Genomic DNA, 22,107 nt, shown 5'->3' with positions numbered 1-22,107 from the left:
GTTTTTCGCGACTGGTCATTGATGCCTGGTTGACATGGTGTCCCCATCTTTGTCAACTAAAGCAGACATATTGGTTGCAACTCAGCACTCTTCAGTGCTTCAGCAATACCAACTGGGAGGGGGAGGGGAGGCAGGCCATTCTACTCTGCTACGGCTCTAAAAAGCATTGTTCCAGTCCTGTTTAGATTACAGTAGTCTCGCATACAGCTTGGCAGCACCTACAACATTACAGATGCCACACCCCATAAACCATTGTGGAGTACAACTGATAGCTGGCGCATTTCAGGCTAGCCCTGTGATCAGCCTCCTAGCAAAGGCAGGGGTCCCACCACTGCGTGTTCTGCACCAACAATAGTTGATCACTTATGCATTACACATCTGCTACTCCCCAGAGCATGTGAATTACCATCTCCTCTTTCCAGATCAGAGACCTACCTCTCCCAATGGTGGCCCAGGTCTGGGGCTCCAATCATCACCCACATATGGTCCCTTTTCTCAGAACTCCAGTTTTCCCCTCTACCACCTCTTCTCCAAACCTGTTGACATACTCCTCTAAGGTTCATGCCCCATCCACAGCTCTGTCTTGACCTATCACAAGATCTGAAAGATTCGGCTCCACCTGAGTCCCTTCATCACCAATTCTTCTCAACTCTTCGCATATTTCAGGATTTGGAAGTAGTCTATACTGATGGTTCAATGGTTGTAGGTCACATTGGCTTTGCTTACACCCAAGTGGGATGTAATGAACTTTGCTCTTTGCTGGAAGGCTGCAGTGTTTTCAATGTGGAGATGGTAGCCATCTCTCATGCTCTTGAGCATACCTGACCCTGCACTGGTGAGTCCTTCCTTATCTGTAGCAACTGCTTGAGTGGTTTACAAGCTCTTGACCAGTGTTACCTTCTATCCAGGATTTCCTTTTTGCCCTCAAACAATGTGGATCCTTGGTGGTCTTTGTGTGGACTCCAGGTCATGTTGAGATACTGGTGAATAAACTTGCTGACAGGCTGACCAATTGGCTACCGGCAAGTTACCTCTTGAGATTGGTATTCCAGCATTGGACCTTTGAATGGTATAATGCTGCCAAGTTCTAAGGAGTTGGAATACAGAAGCGCATTTCTCTTATCAAACTACAAGTGATAAAGGAGACCAAAAATTTGTGGAGGTCCTCCATGCAGGAATTTCGTAAGGATTAAATTGTCCTTTGCCAACTCCACATCTGCCATACTTGGCTCATTCATGGTCATCTCCTCCATCACGAGGACCCACCCCACTGTTGTTGTGGTGCCCTTTTGACAGTGGTCCACATTTTGATGGACTATCCTACCTTGCCTCCCTACTATGGACTCTCTATCTTCCTGACCAGTTACCCCTGCCATTAGCAAACAATGCCTCAGGGACTGACTTGGTTTTATGGTTTATTTGTGAAGGGGGCTTTTATCACACTTTCTAAGGGAGAGTCCCTCAGCCTTGTCAGCCCATTTAGGGGTTGGCAGGATGCATTTTTGCCTCCTCCGCAATGACTGGGCAATGGCTACCCTGGCTTGATGGTTTGCCCCAGCCTTGCTCTAACCATTCTTTTGCATTTCTTCCCTTTCTCATAGGCTCTGACTGATTTGGTGTTCTTCCTCTGTTTTCCTGTGTTGCTCTCACCCTGTCCATGTCACTAGTCTTTACTCTGTATTGTTGGGTTGGATGCCTCTGTTAAGTGGCAGGGGGTACGTTGCCCATCACAGTTTTTGCCTTTGAGGGCATCTGGCTGCTCCCTGGACAGATCACCTCACCCGTCTTCCTTCCTTTCCCCCGTTTATTCTTTCTTGTTCCTTTATCTAGGCTTTGTTGAGCTTCAGTAGACCTTTGGATTTTCTTTCATCACGTTTTGTGCACTACATTTTCTTTGGCATGTAGTTTTGTTGCCTTGCCTGCTCCAGGTAAGAGGGACTTGTGTTTACTTAGTAGGGCTGTCATATATGCTTTCTCTTTTATGCCATGTCTTGAGGATTTGCCTCTCCAGTTACCTGTTTAATATAATCATATATATGGCCTTAGTCATAATTATCTAAAGTCATTTCTGATGTGTTATTTTACACTCATGTGATGTAACTGTTTCAAAAGTGAGTACCAATAATTTTGCATATTACCCTTAAGTGAATGTTATAAACCCTTCCCTGTAATCTAATACAACTCCTTCCTCAGGCAACCAGTCCATACTTAGAATTATAGGGATGTTTAATTCTAAAATAAGTAACATGGTGTATCCAAATGTATATTTATCAAGAATAAATCTCGTTGACAGTTATGATTGTATTTGTTTGCCTTTGTTTCCTGTGAATTTTATGTTCTTGACTTTTTCACATACTCAAAATGCTGGAAAATACTGCAGCACATTATTCTATTCCAGAAAGTTCTGGTCTATTATGCGCCTGTCACTACTTGAATCTAAAATATATTTACTGGTTCATTTTCTATTGTCCTTTTAGTTTTGGTTGAATATATTCCCTAATTTGTTGTTCAGTTTCCTCTAGCAAGTCTTCTGCTTTACTAACCCTATTGTGATACCATAATAGATGTGTGTTTATCTGATGTGCTCATTTGCTTCTGGGGACCTCTCTGTAGTATTGGTATTATTGTCATAAACACTATTGAATTTGTCTCTGTTGTTGCAGTCATCCCTCCACCTTTGTTGTACCCTATTACCTTGCTGTTCACTGTTATCAGTTCTGGTATTCCATGTCTGTGGTCCTGTGATTCCATTTTTGTTGTTTCTGTTCATTTTGTTGTTATGCATCACATTTAGTTTCTTTTCCACAAACCCAACTGTTAGTCTATTCTATCCACCATACCAGGGTATTTTGGTTGGTTATTTGTCTTTCCTCAGTTCTTTCCTACTAGTTTATCCCATATTTTCCATGGTAGGCTCCTTGTAATTACCTCTAACAGATGTTTCTTTCGAACTTAGCTTTGTTCAGCTTGTACTCGACAAAACCCCATTAGTCTTTTCAGTTGTTGCTGTTGTTAAGGTCTTGCTCCCAGTAACTCCAAACAAAAGTTTTTTGGACTCCCTTGCTCCAGTATGTTTATTTAAATGTGACCTCAGACTCATGGTACATTTTAAAGTTGTCCAAATTTAACATACCCCATTGTGCTGTGACTACTGTTACATGATTTATTACAAATCTAATTTTATGATGGTCAGCTCAGTTGTCTGGTAGCATACCATTAAATCCTTTTGAGAAGAAAGAGGGTGTAAATCAGCATACAGTGTTAATTTAGCAAAGTTATTATTACATCTTTGCTCAATATAGCTGTAAAGTGATTGTTTGAATTATAATGTTAATTGATTTTAGTTGACTCTTCCTCATGTCTGTCTCTTTCATTATCACGTCTGTAGTCTACATTTAGTGCAGTGTTGTTTATAGGGTTTCCCATCTATTGTTAATAAAAGAGTGCTCCATACTATTTGACATTGGCAGTCACTGCTAATGGTACTGTAGTGATGATGAAATGGGGTTAATTTCAATAAGGACTTATTATGAGATGTACCTCATTCTCCCTTAATCCTTTTTGTTTTCTAATGTATGTATTCTTGGCTCTAGATCACTGATCAGCACTGTTATTGTATTTGTATTTGAAAAATTTTGCACATGGCTGGAGCAGCAACTGTAAGATAAAATCTTCTTGTAGAAATAGTAAACAGCCAATCAGTTTAAAATGAAAGGTTCATTAAAACCCTTTTACCATGGTTTCAAAGTTTATAAAAAGGTCTTCTTCATAAGGAAATATGGACAACTGGATAACATGTTGTGGCAGAGGTACGTTAAAATATAGCCTAGCTGATGTATACTGACTGGCACCTATGGCTATATTTTAACATACTTCTTCCATAACATGCACTCCAGCTGTCAATATTTCCTTCTGAAAAAGACATTTTTGTAAATGTTGAAACCATGGCAAAGGATTTTAAAAAACTTTCCATTTTGTAACTGATTGGCTGTTTATTATTTCTACAGTGTCTACAACTTTCTCTAAACTACTTTTTTGTTTCTAATAACTCCCTTTCTAAAAATGTTAATTCTTTTAAGCAACTCATCCTGTGTTGATTTAAGAGCATGCTTATGTTCCAGTTTTCCATATAGTTTGTCTCCTACTATTCCTGGTTGAGTATCCATTCTTTACCATGCTTGAATCCCATGTCTAATCTGTATTCTAATCTATCCACCTTTCCCATGATTTGAGACATTCTTTCATCTGTCTGGTTGAATGTAGTAGCTAACTGATTGAATCTGGTTTCCATATTAGATTTTAATTGATGAAATTGTTGCACCATGTTTTCCATGAACACTTAGAATGTTAATTGATTATCCATTAGAGCCATGTTCACTGTAGATACTGTTGCTAATTAATAAACATCAAAATATCCATTTAATTTTTTATAATATCTCAAAATATGTGTATATTATTTCTCTTGTTAGTAAAGCCTGCACCAAATACAGTGAAATGTGTTACAAAGTTTGCATATCACACATCATTAATTACCGTGAAAACCTAAACATTTGTGCAACACTCTTTAAAGTGGCTAAGCTGATAAATATATATTTCATGACTGGTTTGTGCACAAGTTATATTGAACTGACTGATAGGAAATTTAATTAGTGTTCACAGCTGTTCATAGTATAACTCTCATGTAACCCACCAGATAATTGACTACGTTTGGTGGTGGCTGCTGCTACTGTGTATGGCTGCACCCTGGTTGTTGGAATAATGTGTTGTGGTGTAATGCCACGCTACAGACAGATGGCTCTTGGTGAATGCTGCCAAACATTGCTTAGGTAATTACTTGTGGTGGCAGCAGTCGGATGTAGCTGCAGTCACCTGCTCTTCTCGATAGAAGTCAATGTTGACTTGAAAATATATATTGTACTTTATAAATGATCTTGTGAAAGATATCTTGGTCTCATCAAGATAGTTATTCATAATGAAATCTTCTCAATATATCATAGTAAAGGCTTGATGTGACTCACCAAATGAAAGTGCTGGCAGGTCGACAGACACACAAACAAACACAAACATACACACAAAATTCAAGCTTTTGCAACAAACTGTTGCCTCATCAGGAAAGAGGGAAGGAGAGGGAAAGACGAAAGGATGTGGGTTTTAAGGGAGAGGGTAAGGAGTCATTCCAATCCCGGGAGTGGAAAGACTTACCTTAGGGGGAAAAAAGGACGGGTATACACTCGCACGCACACACATATCCATCCACACATGTTTCCCTCTATTATAACCATATAGTAAAGGCTTGTTTATACTTGTTTATTTGCCTGACAACCTCATGTTTATTACTGTTACCAAGCCCAATTTTTCATATTTTGTGTTATATCAATTTCAACTCATTGTTTTTGTTAATGAAGCACACTGCTATCTATTACATAGGGCTGTCTTAATTTTGAGGGTATATGTTGCACAGCTGTTAATACTGTACCACAGTTAGTGTATTTGTCCATATATCCAGATCTCCTGCTCATAGTTTCGCTTATTTTTGTCATTGCTACATGTACTGTTTCCTCACTAATATGATCGCCTTTTCAATGGCTGTCACTGTATGATTCTCTTGTGTGTTTTTCTCATATTGTTTTCATCTTGGCTTGGAACTTCATTTCTGTATTTGAAGTTTTTTCATACTTTATTTTGCAGTTTCCAAAAACATGGTCACCACTTGTGAAGATTTCTGTCTTCTTGAAGGTGCTTTTACTTTATACCAATCAGAACATCCACTTCTTAAAACTGTTCTTCCCGTAGAGCTACATTCACTATGAAGGAGAATATGCTACATATTCTGGACAGAATATGGTGTATTGGATAGACTACAGCTCAGATTCAGTTTACAACACAGATTATAACTAAGTCATTTCACAAGAACATCTCGTACGACAAATTTCTGTTGTGAGATTCTTCTCTTTTCTTCATTCTGCATTCTAAGCTCTATACTGACAAAATCCATGGAATTTCACTAGGGAGGAGCTCCAAGGTACAACACATGCCACTGCACAACACCCTGAACAACTGCTTGTGACGATTGAAACTCATAAAAAAAGGAGACCCTCATATGTAAAAATCCAACCCCAGCAAACCTTAATTGTCTCCTAACTTCAACGAACAATAAATAATGCTGCTTAAACTTAACTGAATGCCAATTATGAATGATTACTCAATTGTACTAACTGTTTGGGGTACAGGTGTTTCACAAAACCTCTGAAATATTAATCATCATTTCACAAAACCTCTGAAATATTAATCATCATATCTGTACCTTTATAATACACACCTTGTCATCGTCCTGATTGCCTTTACCCTGCAATCTCAAGTTTTGTAATTCTTCTATTGCAGGAGGTATTGAATAGAATTGGGGAGAAGAGGAGTTTGTGGCACAACTTGACTAGAAGAAGGGATCGGTTGGTAGGACATGTTCTGAGGCATCAAGGGATCACCAATTTAATATTGGAGGGCAGCATGGAGGGTAAAAATCGTAGAGGAAGACCAAGAGATGAATGAACTAAGCAGATTCAGAAAGATGTAGGTTGTAGTAGGTACTGGGAGATGAAGAAGCTTGCACAGTATAGAGTAGCATGGAGAGCTGCATCAAACCATTCTCAGGACTGAAGACCGCAACAACAACCATTGTAGGCATTGGGGTATGGTACGCAATGAAGTCCTCAAAAGGTAACACACTTCCTGAAAATGACTGAACAAGGATGTGGAAGCTGTGGCGTACAACTGCTCTGCTTGCAACTGACATCAGGCTGCTTCAGCCCAGGCTTTTTCCTCCTGACCCACCCCCATCACCCCAGGGACCACATTCATTTGGACTTAGGCTCATTTCTCAGCTCTGCATGGCTCATCCAAGATGCACACTATCCATATGTGGTCAGTGTGGTGTCCACCACAACTGACACCACAGTTAATTCTATTGTCCAGATTCTCGTCATCAAAGGACTTCCCCAAATGTCCATGTGCGACAGTGTGTCCTGATTCACAGTGATAGCTTTTGTCCACTTCTGCACCTCAAATGACATCAAATATGAATAAAGAATAATTTTTTACTTGTGTTCACCTAATTTTAGTTTCACTGGGGAGATCTCTTTCCTTACAGAAGTTGTAATGAATGTGCAAATTGCTGACTTGTTTCTTATGCCTCTTAGGGAATCTCAAATTTCCTTATTTGTTTTACTTGTTCTTGATAGTTATAAGGAAGTTTGAAACATTATAAAATGATTGTACAGAACCCAGATAACATTAACTTATCTCATATGTATTATTCATCAGAACTTTATATGATCAATTTGCTTGTCATGAACTGTTTCAATTTAACATTGCAGGTAAGTATGCAACATAGGCTATTACAAGCCTAGCAAGCATTTACAAATGGAATCACAAATAAGATATTGTCTTTAATAAAACCTCACATATTTACTCATAGATGTAGACTGAAATTACGTTATGATTATCAAATAGACCTACCAACTGACTAATATTGTGACTGTGCTAGTTGAAGATGACTGATTTACTAGGTCACCTGTTAACTAAGTGATGCAGGCTGACTGCTGCTTTGTGCATGACACCTATTTATAGATGCACTTTTTACAGAAGTTACAAAATATTAAAACATAAAGCTATTACATTTAGAATATTAACATAAGACAGAAAAACCGAAAGACATAATAGGCAGTTAAGTAAATTTGTTTAACCAAAAGCTGTATTTTTTAAGCTGGTACAAATGGTAGGTATTATTTTACGAGAGGGAAGTTATAATGTATGTTGGGATTTTGAAGCCTGCCAAGGATGTGCCAGAATGTTATAATTTCTTATTAGCATACTTTGTTACCTAACATTCTACTTTTAAAAAAGATATACACATTTTTTGAATCATAAAATTTGGGGATACAAAACTGAAAAGGTAGATTTTTGACAGGATTGCATTTTAAAACTGAAACATTATAGAGAATGAAAATTTTGAATACAAATAGCTTTTGAAATATATGGTTTTCAGAAAAATAGGAGACTGAGGGCTTTGAAATAAGCTATGTCAATTGAAAAGTAAACAGTTTTTAGCAGGATTGAATTCTGATGTACACATGGCTTATAGCTATTGTAAATTCAGAATATTTCTTCAAATAAAACATTTGTATATAAATAAGGCTATTTATGCCAATATTGGCATTACTCTGAAAATTATACTGTGAATAAATGAGTTTATTCAAATACTGCATGAATAAGAATTTAGCAATTTGAAATATTTATGATATATGCCTCATGTTTATGATATGGAGCTTTTCCACCTTGCTATGTCTCAGAGGATAAGATATGGATCAAAAAGAAAAGTCAATATAAGTAATTCTTTTAGTACAGATAGAATCTGGAACAGTACATGCTGAAAAAAATTACTGCAAGGCAACTGATGACTCTATTGTTATCCACTCCCCAAATACACAAAGAAAAGAAACTTATGAGTGTATGCATTGAGTATTGTGTATTGAACTGGGGACCTAGAAATGATGGTTGGCTTCGTGCCACCGAAGCCGTCAGTGGTTCACAACCCCACAACAGGCCACAGCAGTCCACCCACCCCACCACCACTCTATGTCAAACCCTGCGGTTCAGCCCACAGTGGATCCCCCAGGAATGTCTCATATCAGATGAGTGTTTGCATGGTAGAGTAATTATGGTGTACCTGTACGTGGAGCAGAGTTTGTACAGCAATCATTGACGTAGTGTAACTGAGGCAGAATAAAGGGAACCAGCCCACATTCACTGAGGCAGACGGAAAACTGCCTTAAAACAATCCACAGGCCAGCTGGCATACCAGATCTTCACACTAATCCGCCGGGTGGATTCGTACCGGGGACCAGCACACCTTCCTGCTTGAGAAGCAGCGCGTTAGACCGTACGGCTAGCTGGATGGGCTGTGTAAGCATACATGCACATGGTTTATTTTGCTCATGAATCCTGAGGTTGGCTTGATTCAGTTGCCAAGTCTTGTCACTTGAAAGCTATCCTCTAAATTTCTAGCACTGCAGTTATGGTTATTCCCTTCCATCATCTCTTAACTACCAGTACTGTTTGCAACAAAGACTTCAGCTAAATCCACAGTTTTCATGTTGATGCTATTTAATTAGGAATCCATTTGAAAACAAGCAACAAATCAATTATGAAGAATAGATTTTTATTTCAATTCAAAATTGTGCAAAATACATCACAGTCTCCATTAGCATTCATACAGACATTCCAAACACTAATTACTTAAAAATATTCCATGAGCATTCATTAAAAATAATAAATATGGAAGCTATTTGAAGACATTTATCAATTTTCTTAAAACAGATATCACAGGTTATTTAAGAACATTTGTGTGTTCTTTAATATCTATTCTTTTTTCAGTATCCAGTCTCATGCAGATCTGGAACATCATTATTATTACAACACCACATTCCATGGAGTGTATGTTCCTTTGTCAGGTTCCTGGAACTATAAAATAAGTTACATTAGCTAATAAGCACACAACTTTGCTCATTTGAGTTACAAAATTGTTTTTTGCATGGAATTTAACAATTTAAATACAAAGTAATAAGAAACAAAGGTGCATAATTCTGCTCAAAACTGTTTTTGTTCATAAGAACTAAAGCTGTGAAACATAATTTACTGAGATTTGTAAATTAAAAAAATAAACTTTGAGTGATACTTTTAAAGGCATTAATATAATACAAACCTTGTTCACTATTTTATCACCACAAGCCATGCGAATGCGGGCAGCTGTGGCTGGCGCATCTAACTGGAACCATTTATCCAGTCCATTGTCAGCACGAGCAGCTTGGATAGCTGTTCTTATGGCGAAAAATACTGAAGAAGCCAAGAAGAGAGGAGGTTCTCCTACTGCCTGAAATGTGCAAACAAAATACTGAATTACTCAGTTGTGTAACAACCTTGTTTATGAGTCAGTTTTATATAATGTACCCAAAATCTAAAATACTGTCGATGCATTGGAAACAGTCCCAGCTGTGCACTTTTTAAGAAATTACTCTGGTGCATAAAATCATGTTTTGTTTTGTCTTTACTGTTTTTTTTGAAATGTTACAGATTTCAAGTGTAAAGTTTTATTGAAACCAGTAATTTTAATACTTCCATAAAGGCTGCCACATCAAAGCATATAAGAGTGCTGAAATGTGTACCTTTGAGGAGTAAACAGCCCTTGGGTTTGGTGCATCCTTGAGTAATGACACATTGAAAACCGTTGGTATATCAGCAAAACCAGGTATCTTGTATGCTCCAGGTCCTCGAGAATACATTGTGCCTGTTGGAGACACTACCACTTCTTCTAGCACAAACAGACCATAACCTTGCACAAAACCTCCTTCAATTTGTCCAATGTCTATGGCTGGATTGAGACTGGAACCTAGATCCATCACAATATCTGTCCTGAGAACCTGCACAGGAAAAAGAGGAAACAGAATTTTAAATTTTTTGCATGAGCACATGCAAATTTTGCCCTTTCTGTTTAACATACTGTTTACATTTCTCCTAATGCAGGGATATTAGAGAAATCTATATAGTAAATTCTGTTTTCCTAATTGTGTACTTTGGCTTTATTTCTATTATGAATAATGGCAAATATATTTTTTTCTTCTGCCTCAAATATTGCTGCATTTCATAGTGGTAGTTTACTTAATGTACCCATAATTTTATAATTTGAAGATGTTTGGGCAACATCAGAGCAAATGTCAAAGTAGGTAATGTCTTACATTTAGGTAACTCGGCAGTTCATTGTTACCTTAGACAGCTTTAAATAATGAACAATAAAAAGATGAGAGAGAGAGAGAAAGACACATGTAACAGTTAGCTACGTTAAACAGTATATGAGACGTTCATTCTTGTCTCTGTACCTATTCAACTACGCTACAATTTTATTGCCGGCTGGAGTGGCCACGTGGTTTTAGGCACTGCAGTCTGGAAACGAGTGACCGCTACGGTCGCAGGTTCGAATCCTGCCTCAGGCATGGATGTGTGTGATGTCCTTATGTTAGTTAGGTTTAATTAGTTCTAAGTTCTAGGCGACTGATGACCTCAGAAGTTAAGTCGCATAGTGCTCAGAGCCATTTGAACCATTTTGAACAATTTTATTGTTATTACAGTGGGCATTAACAGGACAGTACTTACAAATAATGCCATTATTACTTTCTGTTCATATTAGTGCCAACTAATTTCTCTTACTCTATGCTGCAATCTTTCACTTTAATTTTTATTTCCTATCTGAGAATGTATTACTTTACTGTATCTCACCTTGTGATCTCCTGTTAGACAATCAATTTCCACTTCTGAACAGGCAGCACCAAAGGAGAAATAATTGAATGGGTTTCCAGTATTTTTGCTGAAGTCGTAGGTGATATCTGGAGTTCTTGCAAGAAAGAAGGGAAAAAATATTAGTCAATATTTTTTATTTATTGCATTGACTTTGATTATGAACATGCAGCCAAAGAATATTATCGGTATATCATCTTACTTGTAGAATCCAGTAGCAGAAAGGCTTACTCTTTCTTGATAAGCTTTTTGAATCCAATCTTCCCATGTTCCTTTAGGATTTTCATCTATTATTGGCTTCAAGCGATCCTTTATTTTCTGGCATGCGTCCTGCAGAGAAATAAATGAAAATGGTGCATCTTAACAATAATAACAAGAAGAAGAACAATAACAGTCTATCATATGATTAACTGATAGCAATTAAACTGACAAATAAAAATAACAACTGTTTTTAATTGTAAATAATTTAACTGCCAAACAAAATGCACTTGGCTGTAAACTCTTCTGAATTATACTGTATTTACTTTCTCGGCCCCTATGTGTCCCAGAGGAGAAGAAAAAGTGTGCTGATGTTCAAAGTTTCTCCCACGAAACATTAGATGTCCTGCTTGAGACTCAAGAAAAAACATTATTCTATGGCACTTACAACATTTAATGAATAATTAGGTCCTGTGAGTAGCTTAGGGTTTATTATTCTTTTGTACTACAAGCTTGTTTCAGCATAATTGCTATTTTATAGTACAACCTGCAATTGTATAATGATTGCAGGTTGTATTATAAAATGGCAATAATTCATAAGCATAGATTTTGTCAATTGGATGGTAATTTACACAGAATATGTACATAGGTACACTTGCATCAAGTTGTTCTTGCACATGTACATACTGCATCTGTGTCTGGTCACTATTTTGTTGCTGTCTTATATTATGAACAATTGTCTATTTTGCAAAGGATTTGACAGTTGGTTCAATTTTGACAGCTTATTAAGTTCATTCAGGTTTACTTACAGTAAGTTGTTATAACAGGAACTAACTATTCATTAAAATGTCATGCTATGACCTATATTACACTTTAGTCCCTACAGTGCCAAAAGCACTCACAACACATGAACATCATTTTATGTAATGGATGCACAAAAGCATGGCTTTAATGCATTTATTTTGGTGACATTCTGTTGTGAGCTAGTTAGGTAGCTTCCAGAGAAGACTTTTTGAGGAATCTGATGTCACTTAATGCCAGTGAAAAACTGGCATTTCATATTAAGGACAGTCAGGTTAGGAACAATGTCCATCACCTGTAATAGGCAGCTTCATACACTGGAAATGTCACCATTAAAATGATCCAAGTTACAGGTTTTGCAACCTGCACCATGCAAGTAACGAGCAGCCCTTAGTGGCTCACCATCACAGTTTTCTTTATCTTAAATATCTTTGTGACTAATACCCTTTTGGCATATTTATTATTTTATAAATGACATATAAGTACTGCCAGTCTTTTACGATGATTCCGTACTTACACCCTATCAAACATCTTTAGTCATAATTCTGTGACCATGTTATAGAATATAGACCATTCTTTGATTTAAATTCTGAGGAAGACACTCCTAGCAGTGTTGAAACCAGGTTAATTTGTTAAAAATAGTGACTGAGGGCTGTTTTTCTTTCAATTGTAACCACTGGAAACATTGCATAATAGTTAAGACAATATTAACAGACACCATCTGACATAACAGAATCTCTTTAAGGGATTGAGTGACAATGCTGCTGGTAGTTTGTGGGAACACTGTTTGTCCTATGCTTCTTGTGTTGATGCCTGATATTTTGTACGTGTTCTAAACATTCTTCTCCTTGATGGTACACCTACAACTGTATTCCAAAAGACCTCAAATAGCATGTTGAGGGAGGTTCACGGTGTATCAGTATCATTTTTCTTGCCTCCCATTCCTTTTGTGGATATTGCCCAGGAAGGTATGTATCCAAATTTCTCTAGTTTTTTCTCTTGTGTTCATTACGCAAAATATACAGTAGTTGAAGGAAGTAAAATTTTTTTTCAATCACATTGGGGTGTGAGCTCTCAGAGTTGTAAGAATAAAGCACTTCGTAAAGCACAACATTTTTGCTGTAGCATCCCACTTTGGATTTTGTTGAGTATTTCTGTGACTGGTTAAATGAAGGTTTTGTAAACAACCTCCTTCATGAGTGAATTAAATTTCTAAACATTTTGTCCAGTATTTCCCTATCTAGTGCCTGCCTTCCACACAGTTAGGTACATATGGTAACTCTTAGATCACTCTTGATATAAACTTCTAGAATTTGAAACACTCCAGTGATTGACCACCAAGCATGCAATCAAACTATAGCAAATGAGCATCTACACACGACTTTTGGTAGAACTAAAATTTTAAGACATGATCTATCTGATTTCCACAACACTTCACAGCCACTCTGCTGCAATGCTCACCTAACCCTCAAGCAGGCACACCAATATATAAAGTGCACCAGTCACAAATAACATTGCTTTATACAATTTCATTATTGTTTTACAGTTGGAAGCCAGTTCCTATTCCTTTATTATTGCTTCAGCTAACACCTTAATAAGTTGTGTCATCATACCTCCAAGTGAGCAGCAACAATATAAAATAAACAGCATGCCAGGTGAGAAAAAATTTATGATTCTTGCTAGAAAATGATACAGATTCTAAGCTAGCAGTATTGTGCCACAATGAGACTATTATTTACACGATAATTAGTAGTCAAATAAATAGTTGGCAGGGATATGATGCAACTATGCTGTTTAATGCTTCAAGTGGGTCATTATTGTGGGGTAACACACAGTGTGGAATGTCAGATCCCTTAATCGAGCAGGTAGGTTAGAAAATTTAAAAAGGGAAGTGGATAGGTTAAAGTTAGATATAGTGGGAATTAGTGAAGTTCAGTGGCAGAAGGAACAAGACTTCTGGTCAGGTGAATACAGGGTTATAAATACAAAACCAAATAGGAGTAATGCAGGAGTAGGTTTAATAATGAATAAAAAAATAGGAGTGCGGGTAAGCTACTACAAACAGCATAGTGAACGCGTTATTGTGGCCAAGATAGACATGAAGCCCACGCCTACTACAGTAGTACAAGTTCATATGCCAACTAGCTCTGCAGATGATGATGAAATTGATGAAATGTATGATGAGATAAAAGTAATTATTCAGATAGTGGAGGGAGATGAAAATTTAATAGTCATGGGTGACTGGAATTCGAGTGTAGGAAAAGGGAGAGAACGAAACATTGTAGGTGAATATGGATTGGGGGTAAGAAATGAAAGAGGAAGCCGTCTGTTAGAATTTTGCACAGAGCATAACTTAATCATAGCTAACACTTGGTTCAAGAATCATAAAAGAAGGTTATATACATGGAAGAACCCTGGAGATACTAAAAGGTATCAGATAGATTATATAATGGTAAGACAGAGATTTAGGAACCAGGTTTTAAATTGTAAGACATTTCCAGGGGCAGATGTGGACTCTGACCACAATCTATTGGTTATGAACTGCAGATTAAAATTGAAGAAACTGCAAAAAGGTGGGAATTTAAGGAGATGGGACCTGGATAAACTTACTAAACCAGAGGTTGTGCAGAGTTTCAGGGAGAGCATAAGGCAACAATTGACAGGAATGGGGGAAAGAAATACAGTAGAAGAAGAATGGGCAGCTTTGAGGAATGAAATAGTGAAGGCAGCAGAGGATCAAGTAGGTAAAAAGACGAGGGCTAGTAGAAATCCTTGGGTAACAGAAGAAATATTGAATTTAATTGATGAAAGGAAAAATACAAAAATGCAGTAAGTGAAGCAGACAAAAAGGAATACAAACATCTCAAAAATGAGATCAACAGGAAGTGCAAAATGGCTAAGCAGGGATGGCTAGAGGACAAATGTAAGGATGTAGAGGCTTATCTCACTAGGGGTAAGATAGATACTGCCTACAGGAAAATTAAAGAGACCTTTGGAGAGAAGAGAACCACTTGTATGAATATCAAGAGCTCAGATGGAAACCCAGTCCTAACCAAAGAAGGGAAAGCAGAAAGGTGGAAGGAGTATATAGAGGTTCCATACAAGGGCGATGTACTTGAGGACAATATTATGGAAATGGAAGAGGATGTAGATGAAGATGAAATTGGAGGTACGATACTGGGTGAAGAGTTTGACAGAGCACTGAAAGACCTGAACTGAAACAAGGCCCCGGGAGTAGACAACATTCCATTAGAACTATTGACGGCCTTGGGAGAGCCAGTCCTGACAAAACACTACCATCTGGTGAGCAAGATGTATGAGACAGGCGAAGTACCCTCAGACTTCAAGAAGAATATAATAATTCCAATCCCAAAGAAAGCAGGTGTTGACAGATGTGAAAATTACCGAACTATCAGTTTAATAAGTCACAGCTGCAAAATACTAATGCGAATTCTTTACAGACGAATGGAAAAACTGGTAGAAGCAGACCTCGGGGAAGATCAATTTGGATTCCGTAAAAATATTGGAACACATGATGCAATACTGACCTTACGACTTATCTTAGAAGAAAGGTTAAGGAAAGGCAAACCTACGTTTCTAGCATTTGTAGACTTAGAGAAAGCTTTTGGCAATGTTGACTGGAATACTCCCTTTCAAATTCTAAAGGTGGCAGGGGTAAAATACAGGGAGCGAAAGGCAATTTACAATTTGTACAGAAACCAGATGGCAGTTATAAGAGTCGAGGGGCATGAAAGGGAAGCAGTGGTTGGGAAGGGAGTGAGACAGGGTTGTAGCCTCTCCCCGATGTTATTTAATCTGTATAGTGAGCAAGCAGTAAAGGAAACAAAAGAAAAATTTGGAGTAGGTATTAAAATCTATGGAGAAGAAATAAAAACTTTGAGGTTCGCCGATGACATTGTAATTCTGTCAGAGACAGCAAAGGACTTGGAAGAGCAGTTGAATGGAATGGACAGTGTCTTGAAAGGAGGATATAAGATGAACATCAACAAAAGCAAGACAAAGGATAATGGAATGTAGTCAAATTAAGTCGGGTGATGCTGAGGGAATTAGATTAGTAAATGAGACACTTAAAGTAGTAAAGGAGTTTTGCTATTTGGGGAGCAAAATAACTGATGATGGTCAAAGTAGAGAAGATATAAAATGTAGACTGGCAATGGCAAGGAAATCGTTTCTGAAGAAGAGAAATATGTTAACATTGAGTATAGATTTAAGTGTCAGGAAGTCATTTCTGAAAGTATTTGTAGGGAGTGTAGCCATGTATGGAAGTGAAACATGGAGAATAAATAGTCTGGACAGGAAGAGAATAGAAGCTTTCAAAATGTGGTGCTACAGAAGAATGCTGAAGATTAGATGGGTAGATCACATAACTAATGAGGAGGTATTGAATAGAATTGGGGAGAAGAGGAGTTTGTGGCAGAACTTGACGAGAAGAGGAGACCGGTTGGTAGGACATATTCTGAGGCATCAAGGGATCACAAATTTAGCATTGGAGGGCAGCGTGGAGGGTAAAATTCGTAGAGGGACACCAAGAGATGAATACACTAAGCAGATTCAGAAGGATGTAGGTTGCAGTAGGTACTGGGAGATGAAGAAACTTGCACAGGATAGGGTAGCATGGAGAGCTGCATCAAACCAGTCTCAGGACTGAAGACAACAACAACAACACCACTTGTGTGCAGCAACAGAAAGATACAATGAAAGTTTTGTTCTATCGTTGTTTAATTAAATAGTGATTTTGGTCATATAATGTTAGTATATTTTTCATTGGTTAGCAAAACTAAGATTAACCTGCATTTTTGTTCATGAATGTTTACCTTGGTAACATAAAGGCAGCTATTCTTTACATCTGTGCTAAGTTTGCCACGTGCCCACTTGTGGTATGAAAAATGGCGTGCCTGCTCAGGGGTAACTAGTCTTTCCAGAAAGAAGTATATCATAGAGCAGTAGGTTAGATACAGTCTAGGTGTTACTTCCAGAATAAATCTTTCACTTATAAGTGGAGTGTGTACAGTTACGAAGTCTCCAAGCTGATTAAAACTGTGTGGTAGACTGGGGCTTGAACATGGATCCTTACTTTTCACAAGCAAAGTTCTTTATTATTGAACTATCTAGGCACAACTTGTCAACCTCTCCTCACAGCTTCAGTGCATCATGACCTCTATTCTGCTTTCCAAGCTTTACAGAAGCTCTCTAGCATACAACCTGCACTCCTTGAAGGAAGGATATAACAGAAAAACGGCTTAGTATAGTCTAAGAGTTGTTTCTAGAATTAATTGCAATAGAGTGGGTACTGTTTTGAAACTTTGGTAACATCATTGACCACAACAAAAAAAAACAAGATTTCAGGTTTCTGATTGGCACATAGGAATGTTTCCAGCTGTCACTGGTAAGAAAAGCACACACAAATGTATTATTTTATGCTGGATTATTATTTACTTTTAAATAATTTGATGATGTGTAATTCAAACATTGCACTTTTTTCTCAGTTATTATACCTTGTGGTTCCTAAGCCTTGGAATTCAAGCTGATTTGTAATAAACACATATTTCCATAGTACTTATTGTCAGCTATTCTATCCCTTCCTCAGTTTTATATCATAAAACTCCATGTTGCTGTTGTTTGCTTATAAAATGTATTAAACTTACCATCACTGCCATGCCGTTCAGGTCTGAGCTTGCGCTGGCAGCTGTAGCTGAGGTATTTGGCACTTTGTCTGTTGATGTTTCAGAAATGTGAATATATTTATCAGGAATCCCAAGAACTCTGCTTGCCACCTGCAGCAGACAAATTGATAAGAACATCAGAAAAACATAAACTTTTTAGAGAAAACTTTCAAACATATTAACTGTTTTTACAAACACATACGGTATGTATCATAAAAGTGAATGTATGCAAGTTCCACATCTCCCTCTATGCCACAGCATTGATTTCAACCAAACTTGGTACTTATATCACTTACTGTCTGGAAGCAACAGTTTAGGGTAAGAATCACCTCCTTCTCAAAGTGGTGTGTGTGGGGGTGGAAATGTATCAGAGCTCATGACGCACAAGTAGCTAAACTACATTTATCCAGTATTTGAGAATGAAACCATTTAGTTACTTGCAACAGACTTCACACATAATGTTAAACCTTTAAGAGACACTTTCTTGGTGACTGACATCCCCTCCATCAGCAAATGTGCTAGCACACTCTCACGCACAAGTGCCGCATGCACACACACACACACACACACATATATATATATATATATATATATATATATATATATATATATATATATAAAGAAGGCAACAGTTTGTTGCGAAAGCTTGAATTTTGTGTGTATATTTGTGTTTGTTTGTGTGCCTATCGACCTGCCAGCGCTTTTGTTTGGTAAGTCTCATCATCTTTCTTTTTAGATATATATTTTTTCCACGTGGAATGTTTCCCTCTGTTATATATATATATATATATATATATATATATATATATATATATATATATATATATATATATATATATATATATGACCAGCACAAGTCAGTTGTCCATTCCATTACGTACTTGGTGTTTAACTATGTGAGTACTGAAAATTTGTTTTGGTTAGATGCTTTTGCTACTTTTGGTTTTTCTGTTGCAGATGCTGTGCATCTAGTGTCAGATCAAGTGTCTTATCACAAATTACATTCTTTGTGTTCTGAGTTTTCAGATGTGTTTGCCCCAGAGTTAGGTTGTGCAAACAATTTTACTGCACCCATCATCTTCAAACCTTATGCCTACCCTTGCTTTTTCCAGGCACAGGCAGTGCCAGTAGCTTTATATGACCAGGTTAGGGCAGAGCTAGGTTGCTTAATTTCATTGGAATTGAGTAGCCCAATTTCCTCAAGTGAATGGGCTATGTCGTTGGTGATCATATCATAAAGAAGCCATCCAGCCAGCTTTAGCTCTATGGTTAATGCACAGGCAGTCATACATACTTACTCCCATCTTGTCTGGAGGAATTGCTCACAAAGTTGGCTGTGGGTCAATTTTTTTTAAAGTTGTCTTGCCCAAAGCCTGCCTTTGGATGAGACATCAAAACAGTTGCTTGTGATTTATATGCCTTTCGGCCTCTATCAGTATCAATAGCTAATGTTTGGGGTTGCTAGTGTGCCTGCCATCTGTCAATGTTTTTTAGAATAGGTTACAGTGGTTGCCCCTTATTGTGTTAACTACCTTTATATCATCATGACAGGTGCTACCATGGAAGAACATCTATGTAACCTTGTTTCTTTGTTTATTGTTCTACAGGCTGAGCCTGAAATACAATCTCACCAAGTTTCACTGTTTTCAGCCTTTCGTTGTTTATATGGGTCATGAAATTTTCTGGCAGGGTGTGTGCACTGCGAAACAACATGTCACTGCCATTACAGCTCTTCCCTGTCCTAATCTGAACACTGCAGGCATTCCTTGGTAAGGGATGTACTATAACAAGTTTATACCCAGAGCAACTACCATCACACACCCCTTGCATCTGATGCTTCAGAAAAGTGGCTCTTTTGTTTGGTCTGTAAAGTGTGAGCATGCTTTTGTGCAACACATTCTGCACTGTGTCTTGTCACGTTTCAACCCAGCAAGCATTTTTCCTGGCCACAGACATGTCCCAGTATGAAGTGGGGGCAGTACTGGCCCATTGCCATTCAGATGTCTCCAAAGAGCCTATTGCCTTTACTCTGAAAATACTCAACTCAGCTCAGCAACATATTCTCAGATGGTAAAAGAAGCTTTTGCTATTGTCTATGCCTTTAAAAATTTCATTTGTTCATGTATGGTACAAATTTCATTTAATTACCAAACATAGGCCCCTGGTTTCCCTTTTTAGCCCATCTGTGTCCTTACAAGACAAAGCTGCTCGTTGCCTTCAGTGTTGGACTCTATTCTTGTCCCCATACAATTATGAGATCCAGTTTTGTCCCATCTCACAACATGAAAATGCGGATGCTCTGTCCCAGCTCCCCACAGACACTGAACCCTTGTTCGGCCAGGAGGAAATACTTAGTTTTCAACAGGAAATGGAGGTGAGTCACACAGTGGATGGCTTCACCATCACCTGTTTCTGAATTGCCTCTGCTGTGGCAACTGATCCAGTGCACGGACAGATCATACACATGATACAACGTGGGTGGCCCTACCGTCTGCCAGGCTGGGCATCAGACCTGCTTCAGAATTTTTATGTGTTGTGGAATTGTGTTTCCCTCTTGTATAGTGTTATTCTCCTGTCGACAGAATGGTGTACTCCCCACAATGTGGTTCCAGTGGTTCTGCGGCAGGAGTTCTCCATCCTCTGTTTACTGCAACAGGGTCAATGGAGGGACCTCTCACACAAAACTTTTGGTGTGCCGCCATGTATTTTGGCTGGGCATCAATCGAGAGATGAAACACCTTATTGCGGTCTGCCACAAGCATTTGGGTCAGCAGGTGGTGGCACATATTCTTTTTTTTCCCCATGGCCTTCCCATAAATAGCCTTGGGGAAGAGTTCACATTGATTTCACTGATCCTTTCTTAGGCACTTTCTGATTATTGGCAAATGACGCATTTTCTCATTTTCCTTATGTTGTTCATTGTCTGTCTGTGACAGCAGATGTGACTTTCAAGGCCATGTTGAAGATGTTCGCCATAGAAGGCTTGCCTTGCACCCTGGTTTTGGACAATGGTCCTCAGTTCTTGGTGCAGTTTTTCAAGGACTTTCATATATACAATGGCATTTGCCACATCATGGTGCCTCACTTCCATTTGCAGTCAAAAAACCTTGTCCAAACATTTAAGATGCACACATACGTAGAAGATTTTGTGTTGTATAAAAGTGTGTTTAATAAATTCCACTGCTTCCTCTATGAGGAAGTTTGTGCATAAATTAGTGACATCTAGTGGTCACATCTGAACATCTGCCACCTATTAGGAACATGAATCTTTCATAACTCAAGTGCTATGGTGTAGCTGTTTTCTGTAGAATAGTTTTCTTCAAATATTTAGTAGCTCTTCAGAATCTCATTTATTGGGTCTTTTTTGTGTGACATCTTAAGATGGAAATGTATACTTATGAAGAACCTCAGGGTTCTTTCTTCTAGAACATACTGTAAGTAGGTTATTATTGTTTTAAAATATGTTATCCTATGCCATATTACATTAACGAGTGCCCATTATACCCTGTTTGTAGCCATTTTGGTTTCTGTATTATACAGCCAATGTATGCCAAATTCACATGACTCAGACTTTCAAACATTTTAAAATGAACTAATGAAGGATGGCTTAATTTATTTAGTGTTACAGAAACAACCTATGCCTATGTCATCAGTATTTTTGCACAAATATTTGAAAAATGCTTGCTAATAGTGTATGTGATTATTAACATACTAAATTACAAACACTAGAAAGACTTGTCTTTGGCCAAAAATCGCAGAGTTACACCTAACTCATTAATGCATTTGTTTTTCTGTTCTTTCTTGTGTTAACAATAGTAAATAACTTTTGCTCTTTGTGGACATAATAGAACATTGCAACTGATGAAACTGAAAAGATCAATAATGAATTAGCTGCAACCAGTTGCTTTTATAGTTTCATTTGTTCATGGTGACATTTCAAGAGGCCCTGCATCCCATCTTCAGATGTTTACATTTATTTATGTATTGTGAACACTGTTTCTTTTCTAACAGTTTTGCAGAATTTTTCAATGGAAGTTTTTAAGGCAGCTACTGTAAAATGCTGTAAGTAAAGAAACAACAT

The 22,107-nt window shown here is 37.8% G+C and overlaps 1 protein-coding gene across 1 annotated transcript in view; it reads right to left on the bottom strand.

Moving 5' to 3' along the window:
- Positions 1 to 9,197: 9,197 nt before the first annotated feature.
- LOC126194690 (xanthine dehydrogenase) overlaps positions 9,198 to 22,107 on the bottom strand; it is a 262,170-nt gene continuing 249,260 nt past the window's right edge. Inside the window, exons 23-28 of the mRNA XM_049932909.1 lie at positions 18,009 to 18,137; positions 11,546 to 11,673; positions 11,326 to 11,440; positions 10,218 to 10,472; positions 9,758 to 9,925; positions 9,198 to 9,516 (exon numbers count right to left, since the gene is read on the bottom strand). Coding sequence (XP_049788866.1) covers positions 9,466 to 9,516; positions 9,758 to 9,925; positions 10,218 to 10,472; positions 11,326 to 11,440; positions 11,546 to 11,673; positions 18,009 to 18,137 — 846 coding nt within the window. The 3' untranslated portion in view covers positions 9,198 to 9,465. The remainder of the gene's footprint in view (positions 9,517 to 9,757; positions 9,926 to 10,217; positions 10,473 to 11,325; positions 11,441 to 11,545; positions 11,674 to 18,008; positions 18,138 to 22,107) is intronic.

The sequence above is a fragment of the Schistocerca nitens genome, chromosome 7, assembly GCF_023898315.1.
Source record: "Schistocerca nitens isolate TAMUIC-IGC-003100 chromosome 7, iqSchNite1.1, whole genome shotgun sequence".
NCBI lineage: Eukaryota > Metazoa > Arthropoda > Insecta > Orthoptera > Acrididae > Schistocerca > Schistocerca nitens.
Note: the sequence above shows the minus strand (reverse complement) of the source record. Positions and strands in the feature narration are given on the sequence as shown.